General features: G+C 34.1%; 2 protein-coding genes across 5 annotated transcripts in view; one reads left to right on the plus strand and one right to left on the minus strand.

Moving 5' to 3' along the window:
• Positions 1-15,989, minus strand: part of fidipidine (coiled-coil domain-containing protein 93) — a 242,044-nt gene that overhangs the window by 88,635 nt on the left and 137,420 nt on the right. The window lies entirely within an intron of this gene.
• Positions 1-15,989, plus strand: part of LOC136409302 (uncharacterized) — a 157,973-nt gene that overhangs the window by 38,659 nt on the left and 103,325 nt on the right. For all 4 annotated transcript variants that reach the window (XM_066390710.1, XM_066390709.1, XM_066390711.1 and 1 more), the window contains exons 2-4: positions 1,956-2,114; positions 2,884-3,061; positions 14,238-14,348. In XM_066390710.1, coding sequence (XP_066246807.1) covers positions 1,956-2,114; positions 2,884-3,061; positions 14,238-14,348 — 448 coding nt within the window. The remainder of the gene's footprint in view (positions 1-1,955; positions 2,115-2,883; positions 3,062-14,237; positions 14,349-15,989) is intronic.

The following is a 15,989-nucleotide window of genomic DNA, read 5'->3' on the forward strand; positions in this document are numbered from 1 at the left end:
ACTTGACTGAAAATATCCCGGTAATACTTAGAGATATGAGTTTTCTCGAGAATATTTTTTTGTTGTAGAAGAGTTCAGAAAACTAAAATTCGTGAAAATATTGAAGTTATTGGCCTCGATAAGTAAGTTTACTAGTTTTTTTAGTATCTTAGTAATACAAAGGCTTTGCCATATATCAGCTAGTTTACAGAGACTTTAAATAAATTTATTGCAGTAACAAACCCTCCTAGGGGCAATTTCCAGCCCGTAAATCAAAAACTCTGAGGTTTAGACCCTATTTACAGAGTTAAAAAAATTACTTTGAGATTCTTTGGCCACAAGCAACTGTTGTACAAGGTAAGTTTAGCTGAATCGCTTAATTTTTTTACTCTCTAGCACCCATAATTCATTTGTACCATTGTTTGTGGGTCACCTCGTGTACATGAGCCTGACCTTATCCTGAAGTTAAGTAGCTTGCATATCATATTAATCCCTACATTCAAAAGATAGAAGCAACAGCAGAATTCAACATTTACCCATGATTGAGAATTAAAACTTTGAGCATACGGCAATGTATATTTATCTCCGATGGCACTTATTTATTTATTTGAAGGTGCTGATTTGTACATTTCTCAACTTTTGTAATAATAATATATTCGTGTGCTTATGGCAAATAAAAATATTGTTATGATGTACTCTCTACCTACTCATTTAAACATCATATTTATTGCTTACCATTAAGCAAACGATCATCGACGTTATTAACATAAAACGGCAAAGCCATTCAGTTTAACATAGTCTCGTGGGAACCCCCATAAACAGACATATGACCAAAGAACATGGTTTAGGATATTTTGAATTCCCCCGGTAATAGCCTGTCCTGATGGTCAATTGTAACCAATACATAATTTACATATTCATTAAAGTCGAGAACTTATTCAAACTCATGTTTCAATTTGCATCACAAAGACAAGAAATTTGCGAAGAATAAAGCTTAGAACAAAACACGAATACATGCGAAGCACATGAGGGAAAATCGATTCGGTGATGTCGTGAAGAACGAACTTGTGTTTCTGATGGGCTCGTGCCCACATTACGTTTTTGTTAAGAAATTGGGACGAGTTGCACTTGAGTCACGATTTGTTGCCTTCGGCTAAATCGAAACATATAGGGGTCAAGGGTTCATTGATTGGAGGTATAAAATTGTTTTGCGTGAATATAAGCGATTAGGGTACATATTGATCAGTCTTGAGGTATCAACTTTCAAGAAAATGACTCTATAAGAAACCAAAATGGAAATTGCTCGTGATTACTAAGAGTCCTGAATCTCCTTTAAAATTCTACTTATTTTTGAAAGGCAAATGCAGCAAAATTAAAAAGGGAACATAAAATGAAAAAGAAACAATTCAAGATTTATAATTCTATTATAAAAAGTCCATGTTCAATGTCACTCTTGAGTTTCAATAGAGCTTATGTGACCAGCTTCTAGAATCTTCCGGACACCTAGTAAATTCCATTTATTAATGAAGAAAAAGTCTCAAAATGAACCATAAATCTTCAAATTTAATGCCCTAATTAGAAATCCAACGCTCAAAACAAACATTCGACCTAATGAATTCGATACTTCCTGTTTCATCCTAGAATCACGATGATCACGACTTTCTCACAATACCGGCTGATTTATCTTCTTCCTGGCTCCACCATGATGATATTAATTTATCGATCGATTCACGAGTAAATGGCCAACAATTTCCCATAATAATCATAATTAATATAGTAAATGCCCGGTTGATAAATTGGATATTACAACACCCACGTAGTGTAAATTATTGTTATTGAACAATACCTAAAGAGAATGTGATCTATGGGACACGAACTTCTATTGTCAAACGTTATACCATTAGTGGTAATTTATAGTTTTGTGTACGTGTGAGAAAATATGTAGATTTTAATTTATCTAGTCATATTTATTGCAGGTCCAGTGGAGCGTCTAGAATACCCTCTGACACCAATTCCCTGGAAGCAGATAAGCCTCGTTCGGCCCACCAGGTCCATCCAGTTCTAGATGCGCGCCACCTGGTGGGCTACGAGAAGACAGAGCGCGCAGATACACCTCCTCCACCACCTCCACAAAGGTAAATTTGTACCCCAACCCTCAAGGTGCTCCTTTAAGAGAAGCCAGTATCCTCTTCTTCTATAGAAAATCCATTGATTATTTTTGAACGATTTTCTCAATTTTAATTTTTTCCTCCTTAACTCTAATTATTTTAGTTCTCACACTTCAATTTTAACTCGAAATTTCTCTATAACTTCATATTGAGGTAATAAAAAATGGGAAGGTTGAAAAAGAAAGCACAATAGGAATTTCCACCTTTTTTCATAGCAAAAATTTTGATTGAATTTTGTTCCTTTTTTATTTCCTGGTTCCCTGCTTGCGATGAAAATTTGAAGTTTTTAATCGATTTTGCTTCCGTTTCACGTAATATTTCTCCTTAATTTTAATTCCAAATTGTTCTATATTGAGGAGACGGGAAATGGGCGGATTGAAAGATGTAGAAAAATTAAAACTTCGGACTCCTATTTTCACACAAGTTTTGATTGAATTTTGCTGTTTAATCGTTTTTTGGATTGCATCATTTTCTATTCTAAATTATTCCTTATATTAATAAAATAATGAAAATTTTAGGTATATTGGAAGGTGCGAGAAAGAAGGACCTAGGCACTTCTCCCTCTTTCGCCTCAAGTTTTGACTTGCTTTTGTTCTTGTTTCATATCATATTTCATTTCAATTTCAATTTACCTATTGAACTTGTTCTCTTTTCACCTGGAACTGAGTTATAGACGCCACCCCCAAAGGGTTATTTATGACCAGCACATCAAATCAATAGCGGCTTTTCTATTCAGGTGCCTCCCTCTAGCGCCGAATATCTGCGTGGAAGCGGGTCGAATCCAATTCGTAAAACATGAGGAGGAGAACTCGATAACACCTCTTCCTGCTGTGAATGGGATGGCGAATTCTGGCAGGATTACTGTAACTAGAGGCCTGCAAACTGACGAGGACGAGGATTTGCTTCGAGTTCAGGTAGGTGGCGCTGAAGAAAAGATTTCTGGATATTTTTAAGAGAAAGCTGGATAAGCGTATTGCGCAAGTTTAATCATGATTAAATGAGTTAAGACATATTTTTCCTCGCTCTGACTATTGGCAGTAATTAGTAGAAACTTTTGATTGCTGATGAGATGGCTTTACTGGACTAATCTAGGTTTCTACAGTTTGTGGATATCCCTTAACACCTCATTTTCCCAAATCATCTAGATAAATATAGAAAAGTTTTTACGTATAGGAACTTCAGGCATTAAGAAGGTTCAAAGTGAAGAAAATGTCGAAGAAAATGAATTGTTTTAGAATCGTCCCCAGTAGCATAGCTGTAGAAAACATATGAGGTAATTTAGGTTTGGAACTTTTACCGTTTACACAGAAGTAGACGCAACGAATATGAAATAACTCGTGAAATATGTTGGCAAACCTAAGTCCATATGTTGACTTTGGCTTATATTTTAAAACTAAATCTAATTTTTTTGCTTAATTTTTTCAAGTATCTGTTTTATTTTGCGACTACTTACGATTAATATCATTGGAGTTAATTGCGAAATGGCGTTACTTAGCAGTGTTAATTCCCACAAAATCTCCCAGAACAGCCATTTTTTGTATTTCAAATGAGTACTCTTCAGGTAATAAACTTCGATATCTCGAGAACGATAAGAGGCATTAATTTGAGCTTTGTCCTATTCATGAGAGGAAGAAAAGCTACATCTTGTACTCTTTTCGTGATTATCTGAAAAGCTTCAAAACGTGTGAAGTTTCAATATTCCCTACTGCGAAATGAACAATATTGTCTAGCTGTGTGTTAGAGCATGGTACCGTGCTTACTGTCGACCAATCAGAAACAACAAATTCCATCATATACCACCTCTAGAAGTAAACACGTTATTTTGTTAAATTTTGATGAGGAAATGTGTCCCTCTCAATAACTAATCTCTATCCTCTGTGTCTCGGAAACAACAAAAAGATGTTAATGTGGAAAGTAAACATTCAGCGTAACGTCAAAATCATCACCTAGTGGGCTATTATGGACGTGACAGGCGACGGCGTTAGCTCAATGGGTTCAGTGTCGGACTTCTGATATAATGACACCCCTTTCGATTTCCAGTCGGATAGTTCTTTTTGTTTGTATTTTTATTCTCTTGGTAGTGGAAAAAATACTGTATATCGTTTGTCGAATTGTGTCTCTCAAATTGAACTTGAAAACAGACGGTTTGTGCAATCCTGCACTTAATCTTTATGAAATAAAAGTTGACAATAACAGTATCAACAGATGTGTCCACCATTGCTATCACCGAAACGGTGAAAGTTGTAAAATTGGTTAAGTGAGAAGAGAGTTGCCATTTGGAGAACTTTTCATAAGTTGCAAACAGCGTTGCCAAGTCGTTAGAGAGTTTTCAAAAAAAGTAAAATGCATCAAAATATTTCATCAAAAATAACTCAAAAATGTCAGTCGGATCAAAGAAAGTCTAAATATTTTTTTAATAATCCCTTCCTTTCTGTAGCACAGAGAGTTCAAGATATTAACTTAGTTTTTATAAATACGGAACCGGTATTTTTATTTCATACTCCCTCTGCTCGGAAATAGGTGTCTGATTTTCTATTTTTCAGAAATTAAGTTTGCCTTAGTAAGTTTTAATTTTTTTTTTACGGGCTGTTGTTAATTTCATAAATGTAATAGTATACAGAGTGTTATTTAAGTATGTGGCCAAAATTCAAGGGGTGATTCTTTGAGTGATTCTAAGATGAAAAGTTTATATAAACATAGGTCTGGTAATGCGTCGTTTTTAAGATACAGGGTGTCAAAAATGTGTTTAAATGGTTTTTCGTAAAAACTTTAATAATTCTTTAGCCAATTTTGTTGAAAGTTGACAGTGTTGTTTTTGGTTATTATTGTTATTTATGCGCCACTGACTTTTTTTAAACTTTTATATTGTTGTCGAGTTAATCGACCAAAAATACAACTTGATGCGAAAAAAACTCAAGAGACAAGAAAGTTGTATATATTTTTAGTCGCTTAACGCGAACAAAATATAAAAGTTTTAAAAAAGGCAGTGGCTTGTAAATAATAATAATCATAAATAACACTACCAAATTTTGATAAAATCGGCTAAAGGATTATTAAGATTTTTACAAAAAAAACATTTTTTTTTAAAGTTTGATACCCTGTATTTGGAAAACGAAGCATTAGAGGACCAGCGTTTATATAAACTTCTCGTTTTAGAATCACTCAAAGAACTACCTGTTGAAGTTTGGCCACGTACTTAAATAACACCCTGTATATAATATAAGCAAATTATGTTATAATTCTTCTACCTTTAATACATATCCAATTTTGTGTATTTTTAAGTCTGGAGTTTGATATACCGCTACAAGAAAAATAAGAAAGGTGAGAACAAAAATTTAGTCATCTCAGCAAATTGAAAACTAAATCCGTCTAATAACAGTAGAGATTAATCAATGGCAATAGTAACTAAAAAAATACCCCATATGGGAAAGGACCGTTTGGTTCGTCGAGGCCAGTTGCCTCAGCCTGCTATGTGACACGAATCCTGTTCAAGAAAATGTTAAAAATGAAAACATCCAAAAATTGAAGGTAAGTTGTAGAAGTCTTTAACGATGAAATATTTTAATAAACTAAGTACTTCATGTTTATTTCAACGCTAAAAAATATTTTTTGTATAACTGAACACTTATTTCCGAACAGAGGAAGTATTTTGGAAGCGCTTTTATATCAATATCATCAATCTTTTACACTGCTTTCATCTTGTAAATGCCGGTGATAAAGTCCCTTTTCCGCATTTTCGTAAAAAAAAATTACAGGATGTCTCCAGTTACCATGAACTGTCTGCGCATAGTAACTAACAATTCTAACTCATTTACTGTTTTTGATTAATTAGATCTTTATTAAATTCATTCATTTTAGTCAGGTGACATCTTAAAAGGCTTAAGACCTCCCCCCCTCCACCCCCGCGCATTTAACATTCCACGATTCTCTTTTTAGGGTGAAAAGCTGGCAGGTATTCATAATCACATCCAATTAAATTTTAGCCTAAAACTGTAGAAAGGCCTAACGAGCGACGACAGATTCTAAGCATCGTAATTTATGAGGAAGAAGAAACCGCTTCAAAGGGGCTGCATTGCGAAGGTAGTTTAACTTGGCGCAAACATTAATGCGACTTGCGATATTTCTTTACTCAGCAATAAATTTCCTTATTATTAATACTAAGACTTTAGTGCACTCACACTAATAAACTACATGCTAATATTAAAATACTGTTTATACAGGGTGTTTGGCGCATGAATCGTCAAAATCGTTTTCTGAATTGGTGGCTTCATTTGCAAGGTTTTCGGTTCCAATGACCCAGGCCCTAAATGTTATAGTTACTGAGTAAATTACTCAAAATCTCCCATTTAAACCCTTAAAACGATTTTGTTTGTAGTTATATCGGGGTAAAGTTTTTTCACCTTATAATAAATTCTTGTTTAAAATAAATCATTATTTGATACAGAGATCCCTAAGAATGTTATTTATAACGCTCCAAATTCCTAACATAACTTAAAAGTAGTAAAAATTTTGACCTTCGAAATTCATTGAAAAATTAAAACGAAAACAGTAAAAAAATGTAACGATAAGAATTAATTTACCAAAACAGAGTGCAGAATATCGCGGCGATGTGAGCACTTCTAATAGCAAGCATTTGCAAATGTGTATCCTTAATTTTCACCACTCATTAAACGATTTGTATCACATGTAGCATACCGTTAGAAAGGTCAAAAATTACTTTAAAAAGTAGTTTTTAAATAAAAACGAAGCTCTCATTTGCTTTTAGTTTTTTTTTTTTAATAAATTTCGAAGGTCAAAATATTTACTACTTTTAAATTATTTTAGGAATTTGGAGCGTTGCAACTAAAATTCTTGGGGATCATTGCTTCAACGATTTTTTTAAAATAAGAATTTATTACAGAACAAAATGAAAAAATTTTACGTTGATACAACCACAAACAAAATACTTTTAAAGATTTGAATGAGAAATTTTGGGCAATTTGAAGAAAAACTTAAAAAAATTAAATTCTCAGTGACTATAACATTTAGGACCTAGGTCATTAGAGCCAAAAACCTGGCAGGTGACCTCACCAAGCCACAAAAAAATGTTGACGATTCATGCGCCAAACACACTGTATAAAAATATTATGGGGCAATGTGATCATTTGCTTTTCAACATCGTCTTTAGCCCGTTAAGCTTCCTGAAAGGTTTCTCTATTCAGGTTTTTACCGTATTAATCCACTCGTTTCATGTCTCACCAACTCAGTACGCCCTATCGGTAAAAGCAGTTTCCTCCCTAAATCTTAATTCCCCTCTATTACCTTTAACGACATAATGATGATTACATCTGGCGTTATTATGTAAAATATCAATCCAAATAATCCTGCTTGAATTCGGATTTTCTCCGTCCCGGGGCCTTTTCATCAAAGGGCCAATTTTATATAATTAGGGCTTATGTTTATACATAGCGGAAAGACAAGAAATGGTGGACCCAAAAATCTAATCTCTTGCGGTTGAACGGGACAAAGACCCTAACTGTAATCAGTTAAAGGGTATTAGGGCCCAAATGCTATTCCTTTAATTTCAATTACCGGGTTTGAAGTCGGTTGTGTATTTTTGAACTAATGTTAGACGAACGTGACCAGGATTTCGAAGTTTCTCAACTGACTTGTTTGTGGGTAAAAAAAAACAATCAATTTCAAAGCAACTTTTTCAATAAATGTCCAAGCAATACGTTTATGAGTTCGTTTAAGTGCACCTGTATTAAATTAATTGGTTAATATGGGATACGATCAAGATAATAATATTAAGTAATAGCAGCCATTCTGGCGAACGTGTGCTTATAATTTACCGCCTTCTGTGGTACTGTGGGTTGCAATTCATTCTTATTTTCCAATAAAATTACTACTTTCCTTCTGATATTATTTACGCTTTAGGCAGAATTGCTTCAGCAAATATGTCTATAAAATATTGTAGTAGGCATATTTATAGCGGTTTTATTAGCTCGATTTCTTTAGATATAATCTTGATCCATAGACATCAGTTTATTGATCTTCGAAGGTAATTTCTAAAATTATTACTGTCGACAGAGAGCCCCTGTTCGAGAAGATCCAATTTTGGCACATTTCGTCCTTTGCAATCCCATAAGTAATCTATTTCGGGAAATTCTGTTTACACTGCAGCCGACCCGGATAAAAACAGCTTCGGGAAGCTCATGTGCCTATTTTCTTGACGACTACATTATCCGGAATTCCATAATACTTACGTTTTATCTGGGATTGCGTCGATCCAGATAAAGCTGCTTTTAGGCCGGATGGATGATGGTCAGCTTAAAGATCTAGCCAGCTTCGAGAGGGCGTTTTAAGGGTTCGAGGAGGAGTTGGAAATACATATTAAGGGCTTTCATATTTTTTATTTTTGTCGTCATTTGACGAGGGTGATGTGACGGATTTAATCTTCCGAATAAGTGATCTGTGCTTTTTATTGAGTATCAAGGAATATACTCAGAACAGAACCATTTCATATATAGAAGACATGCTTGGTAATTGTTTCTAGAACTGAACTATGGAGATTTCGGTAACCATAAAAGATACGACGGTCGATTAAAGCGGGGCGAAGTTTCGCAATTTAAAAGTTCAAGATTATGCTGTTTTAAAATTGATAGAGTCCGTTGACTTTCGCAAGTATTCACAAAAAACTTGAAATTAAAAAAAAAACGTATTTGTGATTCCTCAGCTTATTTGGTCAATGGCTAACTACATCTCATCATAATCTGTATTGATCTTAACATGTTCCTTCTTCTTATTTAGGCTCTCAAAGTTGTGATCATCTTGCTTTGCAGCTCATTAATATCGGTAGGTAAAGATTTATAAATGAGGTCTTTAGTAGCTCTCCATAAATAATAATCTAATGGGGACAGATCTGGTTAATGTGACGGCCAACGTATGTCTGCAGCATTGTTCGAAATGACTCTACTGGAAAATAATTCAGGCAAATACTCAGCCACTCTCCTAGTGTTATGTAGCAAAGTACCATCTTGTTACCACCAAAGATTATTTAAGCGGTTGAGGCACATGTTCTCGATGTAATTCATAAGGTCGGTCCTTAAAAAGTGCAAATACCTATTTGCGGTCAGATTGTCTCCATAAATGTATAAACCAATGATCGTATCGTCAAATAAACTTACCTGTAGATTTAGCTCGAAACGTGCTTGTGGTTAATGTCCTTGGTGTTTGTATGGATTATCAGTGGATCAAGCGTGCTTATTTTGATGGATCAATTTGCCTGAGTTGCTAAACTTGCGCTTATCCGAGTTTGCTGCGACAGTGCCACGTCATTCTAAGAAAGCGCTACCCCCGGTTCAGAATTTATTGGATGCAAGACTTTAGTGACATGAATTTTAAAGGAGTGATATTTACATATGTTTTTTTTGAAAACTCCCTACACTGCCTGATGAGATACATTATTTTCTGCTGCTGTAACCCTTCTCGAAGTAAAAGGATTATCTCGAAGCAGAAGATATCTTGATTCTAATGGAGAATTAATTTACTAGTTGTTTATTATTTTTTAGGTTTTAAAATATTGCTGATTGCTTTTAAAATGTCCACTTCATTTCCATTTAGTCTATGTACAGGTTTTTAGGCTTAGAAAATACACTAAACTCGCTAAATTTTTATGAAAAAATTGGAAATAGTGTACAAGAAGCTACGGGCAAATACTTCTTAGAGGCCCATCATACATTATTTTTTGGTTTCATTTCATCTTAATTTGTTAACATCAGATATTCTCACCAGCATCCCTCGACTAAATTGAAATTTCGAAAGAAATATTCTTTCTGATTAATTAACGTAAAAGATTTTTCGTTCCTGTTGGAGTTTCAAATGGAAAGTACGGTGGAAAAATAATTAAAGAAATTTTTCATGCGGAAGAAAAATACGAGTTTTTCGATAACGCCAGCAGAATTAATTGCGTGTTTTTGGGCAGGCGAGCCCCGCAATGAGGATGCTGCTTTGATCATACGAGCTAATTAGCTCAGTTAAAAATGGGATGTCTCTTTAAAGCTGTAGGCACTTATAATCCAATTTAATTCACCTCAGATTTCATGTATTCCCACCGTTATATTTCCCGAGGTATCGTCAACTCTTGCGGAAAAATCCGTAAGGAATTACAGTAAAGTATTACGAATTACGTGGCTCAATTTGATTCCCATTGAATCCAATTCCCGCTACAATCCATAAAAGCTTCTAACAAAGACCGAACATGCTTTTCGATAAATACCTTCTTTATGAGGGGAATTAAGCTCAAACTCTTCAAACTAAATTAAAAAGGGGAGAAAGGAGCAGTGTATATGGGAATGCCAATTTGCCATGTTGAAAAGGCCGGAATAATGGGTTTGAAGAAATGCTATTAGTTCGACAAATATGGGACAATTTATTATTGTACTGTTAGGTTTTTGGTAGAGGTTTTCCGTAGGTATCATGAGTTTCACATGAATGGTTTGCCCAAAAAAGTGCATTCATATAAAAATACATTTAGTAACGTCAATGCAAATTGCAACTCTACCCGGTCTTGTTAATTCAGGGGTGTCAAACCCTCTGGAAAATTGGCTTGAATCCAATCTAAAATGCAAATAGTTCGCGCTCATAAAGTCTCTCAGAATTCAATTACGTTCTTTTTGTTAGAAACTTCAGTGATAATTGGCTCCTTTACCCCCTATTGATCAGGCCTCGACGGGTTTATGGTTGCCAGTCACTTTCTCTTAGTTTTTGACGTATTTAGTTAGTAAATAACGTCTCCAAGAAGGTAAAAATCGGCCCTAAAAAGATCCTGCGAGTACCAGACTTTTTCAAAAGAGCTTTTCAGCCCTGAAAAGGATCAATCAAATACGATTCTAATTTCGGCTCTCTGGCTCGGCTTTATCAGTTTTTTCCGGCTGAGTTGTTTTTATGAAAGGAGGGTGACACCATGTAAGATTCTATTGAAAACTCAATTCTAATAAATCTTCGCCTAAAATGGATGATATTCACTTTTGTGCCAACTCAACAATGGAGATTTATCAAATATCCGGACATACGAGCGTCTTTCTCGATAATCTTTTTACTCCGTAACATATTTATTCCCGGGGAAAAGTTCAAAGAAATGCTGCATGAGGGTCGGTAAAGATTAAATATTTTACTGTGGCCAATTCAGATAAAGACAAATGACTTTCAGAGTATCTATATAAAAGAAAACATTTTGATGCAGAGCTTTAAAAGAAATGTATTCAAAAGGCATCTCAGATATGCCGACTGCATTAATTATTAAGGCTGGGACAATAAAGTAAATATGCGCCATTCACTGGAGATCCCGCAAAAATACTGTGAATTCCGCTTTAATGGATGTACGGATTCAGACTCCAAACAATGCATGGCTTCGCAGAAATTCGCCTGAATATGCACAACACCTTTTTACCGTTCGTTTTTATCAGCGGGATTCTTTTATGTTTAATCTGGATTCAAAGCAAGGCCCGAGGAAAAATTGAACACGCAAATTGGACAATCTCTAGCAGTTTTGAACATTTAGAAAAATTATACGATTTGTTATATTCATCACACATGAATATCGATAACCCTGAAGATGGCCTTACACATCATCGGAAAATGGCGTTATAGCTTCTGACAATGTACAGAGTGTAAATAAATTAGGGGATATATTTTAAGGACTGATTTTTCGTTCGAATATATGAAGAAAAATTGGTGTAAACACGGATTCGCAAAAGCCTCATGAGGGAGCTATGGCCTTCGAAGGAGGCTTCGAGACTGCTAATTTACACAGTTTTGCAATGAAAAAAAAATTATTTGTTTTTATTGATTTTGAACTTGATTTTTTAAGCTTTGTTACCGTTTCATACCTTCTATCAAAAAAATAAGTTTGGTTTGACTAGATAATTTCACTGCCCAATTTCAGCTTTTCACCTTGCAATGTTTCTTTTAAAGCTGCATATCTCTTAAACGGTTCGTCCTGTGACAATTTATCAAAAGCACCTTTTCTATGTAATTTTAGACAAGAAATAATATTCCAATGTCAAATTGTCATAAAACTTAAAGGATACAGGATTATGTTAAGTAAATGTAGCGCCCCTTTGGTTCTGCATTTCGTGGGGGCCACCTTCGAAGGATCATAGCTCCCTTGGGAGGGTTTATATTTATACCAACTTTCTTTCATATTTTCGAATGTAAAAATAATCCTTAAAATATATCCTCCTTTTCCGTTTATATCCTGTATAGCTGTCTGAAAATCGAGGTTTATAAGCAGAGCACCCTGTATGTTAATAAGAATTCCTAGGGTTCAGACTAGTGGGATAATTCCTAGTGTCTGAATTGGTATAGTTATCTCTATCAGTTTTGAAGATTGAGGGTTTTGCAAAAGGGAATTACCTAGCATTTTAAAATTGCTGTTTAAAACAAAATTTTAAATAGAACATTCTCGATATTAATAAAAATATCGACAGATCAAATCGATATGATAATTCCCGGAATAGAAGTTCCTATGGCTATTTCCATTAGTTTTGAAGGTCTGAAGCCTTGAAGAGGGGTATAATCAGCATTTGAAGATTACGGTATAGTTTGTGTCTCTTATAATTATTTAGATAAAGAATCTAAATTTTATGTAAAATGATCTACATATTCATGAAAATTTAGAAAGACTAAATCATTATGACAATTCCTAGTATAGCAATCCCTATAGCTAACTCTATTAGTTTTTAAGATCTGGAATCTTAAAGAGGGGTATTACTCATAATTGAAAATTGCTATTTAGTTTCTGTCGCTTTTAGGTATAAAGAAGCGAAATTTTAAACAGAACAACTTAACTTGAACTTAAACTCACATTTAAACAGAACAGGGGAGAAGAAAGGAAATTACATAACATTTCAAAATGGTGGCGTACAATTGCTTTTAGCTACAAAATTAATGACTTTAAATGGATGTAGAAAATTCAGAATGGATAATTCCTGCTAGGAGCTCCTATAGTTATCTCTATAAATTTGGAAGATTTCGTGGATAGGGGAATTGCTAGTACCCAAAATTACAAAAATTCAATTTTAATGCATTGTTTTGAGTATTTAGAACCTTGAAATCAGTGAAGTAATGCGTACTATATGATTACACCAATTTCAGCTAGTTTTAGAGATCTAGATTCTTGAAGAGGAAGTACTAGGTACTCCCTTTCAAAGATTCGAGTAGGAGAACTTAAGTTCAACAACGATTCTTCGGATTACGATCTAAAAATTTAACTTAGTAATTTGAGTTCTGTACTTACTATAATCAAAACAATAAACTGACAATGGCCCATCTAAGACGATAGCAGTTTTGTAGGCGCAAAAAGCCCTCATCCATTCGCCCTAATTGAGATAATAACCCTCGGGGGACCCATGACCATTTAATAAATCACAAGTTTTCAATCGCAGCGGGTCTCGAAGAGCGGTGATTCGAAGGGAACACAAAGAAAACTAAATTCTTGCTGTCATCCGCAGATATAATCGTCTAGAACACTGGGGAGCTCAAAAACGTAAAAAAAGCTTCAGACTGAGCTATTTTGTCTCGGCAATCGGTCGTGCACAAAATTAATGTTTGTTTTAACTAATAAACGAAATCTGTCTATTAATGCCACATGTAAAATTAATAACGTTGCTTTTGATGTTAAGCTCGAATAAAATGTGGAAACTACAGAAGTTTGAGTTTGGAGGATGTTTTGAATATATTTCCTGATGTCGCAAAATGCAAGCTAAATTTTGCGATATGAAACTTGCCGCATTCATGTTCTAAACATTACAATAAATGTCTTTTTCCTGCTCCCAAGATATCACAACTTCATAATCTCAGCTCACAGTTTGACAATACAAAGGGTACATTCTCATCACAAACAAAACATACTGAAACGACGTGCTGTATTGAGTAATAAAAGACTTCAAATGTGCTGCTTTCAGCAGGCGCAGCTGAATGAGCCCTTAATAAAGATGGGGAAAATTGAAGGGTGGCGATATTAAAAAATCGAGACGAGTATATGGTTTTTTTGCTCATTGAAATTTGTCGTCTCCCGTATAAATTTTTTAACAAGACGTTTCTTTACAGAGTTTTCTGGAAGCGAGGATAGTCGAGCTAGAATTAGCTCTGGAAGCTGCTCAGAAAAACGAGCTTCGCGATAAACAAACTATTAACAAACTTACGAAGCAACTAAACAAGGTAAGTTTTATATAAATGTTTCCTATATCAACATATTTCAGGACTTTTCTTCAAACTTTCCAACAGAAATTGTATCCAATTAAAGTCATCTCTCATGCAAAATTTATAGTCCTTCGGATCCCCTCATTATTACAGAAATTCTAAACTTCACTCGTTTCCACATTACATCCTCATACATTAGCTATTTACAAGAAATAAAAGGGTCTAAATTATGCCTCTAACTGCCTTAAAAGCGCTTTTGCCTGTAATAAAATTGTTGTAGTTAGCATCTTGGGCCGATACACGCAAATATAGAAAAAACTGGGGTTATAAATAGAGTAAAATGTCGTGAATTATATGGAATTTATTATTTATGTGCAGTGGGAAAATATATTTTAGTAAATTTACAGGTCGGAAATTTGTCTCAAATCTGAAACACGAAAGTGTCATTAGTCAAATAATGTTGCCCCACAAATTGGGGGTAATATAGACCATCAAGGCTAGATGATTTATGTTTTGATTGTTCTCCAAACGTGGTTTAGGAAGTAAATATATCTCATGTTGCTTAGTCCTGTTAGTAGCTGAAAACATGCATATGTCTCCTTTATTTTTATGTCTTCGTATATAAAGATTTTTCTGAAAGTAGCCTTTGATCTAGAAATCCTGCAGAACATGTCTAGACATCTAAATTGACTAGTAAACTTACCTGAAATGTAAAAAATCTACAAATCTGAAATAACCTAAACTGACCAGAAACCATTTCTACGTAACCTGCATAACTAAAAAAAATGAAGATTTGCAAACCCTTAGTGATACTAAATTTTCAGGAATCATGGATATACTACTCTGAACATATTAAATGCCTTTTTATGATACTCCATAATAATTTGGATATATCGGCATTTTCTATATGTACGCCAGTTTCAGATATACAGGGTGATTCCAAAGTTGGAGTCATCCTTTCACCAGCGAATAGAGCTTTAAAAAATAAGATTTTTTCCTTTGGCGTTTTTTCGAAATATCAACATCAACGAAGATACAGGTTGTCAAAGTTTTATTTAAAAAATTAAAATTTATTAATAATTGTTAAACCACTTGAGGTAATTAAAGAAAATTTTGTAGATGTTAGTGATAGTGACATTGTGTTGGAACTATCACTTGGATGATTTTTATCATAAAACAAGTTTAAACAATTTTTGAGATTTGGCTAAATTTGTAAATAACAACTGAACTTACTGTGAAAAAATATGAAAATCAAAATCAAAAGTTAATTTAACTTAAATAATGTGTTTAAAATAAATTCCATTTTGTTTTATACATAATTGAGCGCGACGCATCCATTGATCGGTCATCGTTGGAAATAGAGAAATTGGCTTTCCTCTAATAGTCGTTGCAGCCTTAAAAAATGGTTTTGATTTTTTTACTCGAAAACGGTGCGTCGTACTAAAAAATAATAAAAGAGCTTTTCTTTTTAGAATTGAACAAGAAATTCAATAATTTTTTTTTTTTAACTTAGTAGCATACGATTTTTTTTAAAACATTAAACAACTTTTTTATACGCACATTACTGGTAAGCAAAAAATAATGTTATTTATTGCAGAATTTCCCTCTCACGTAACTATTGGCTCCTACAAAATTTTGTTTCATTATCTCAAGTAGTTT

The sequence above is a fragment of the Euwallacea similis genome, chromosome 5 (genome assembly GCF_039881205.1).
Source record: "Euwallacea similis isolate ESF13 chromosome 5, ESF131.1, whole genome shotgun sequence".
Lineage (NCBI taxonomy): Eukaryota > Metazoa > Arthropoda > Insecta > Coleoptera > Curculionidae > Euwallacea > Euwallacea similis.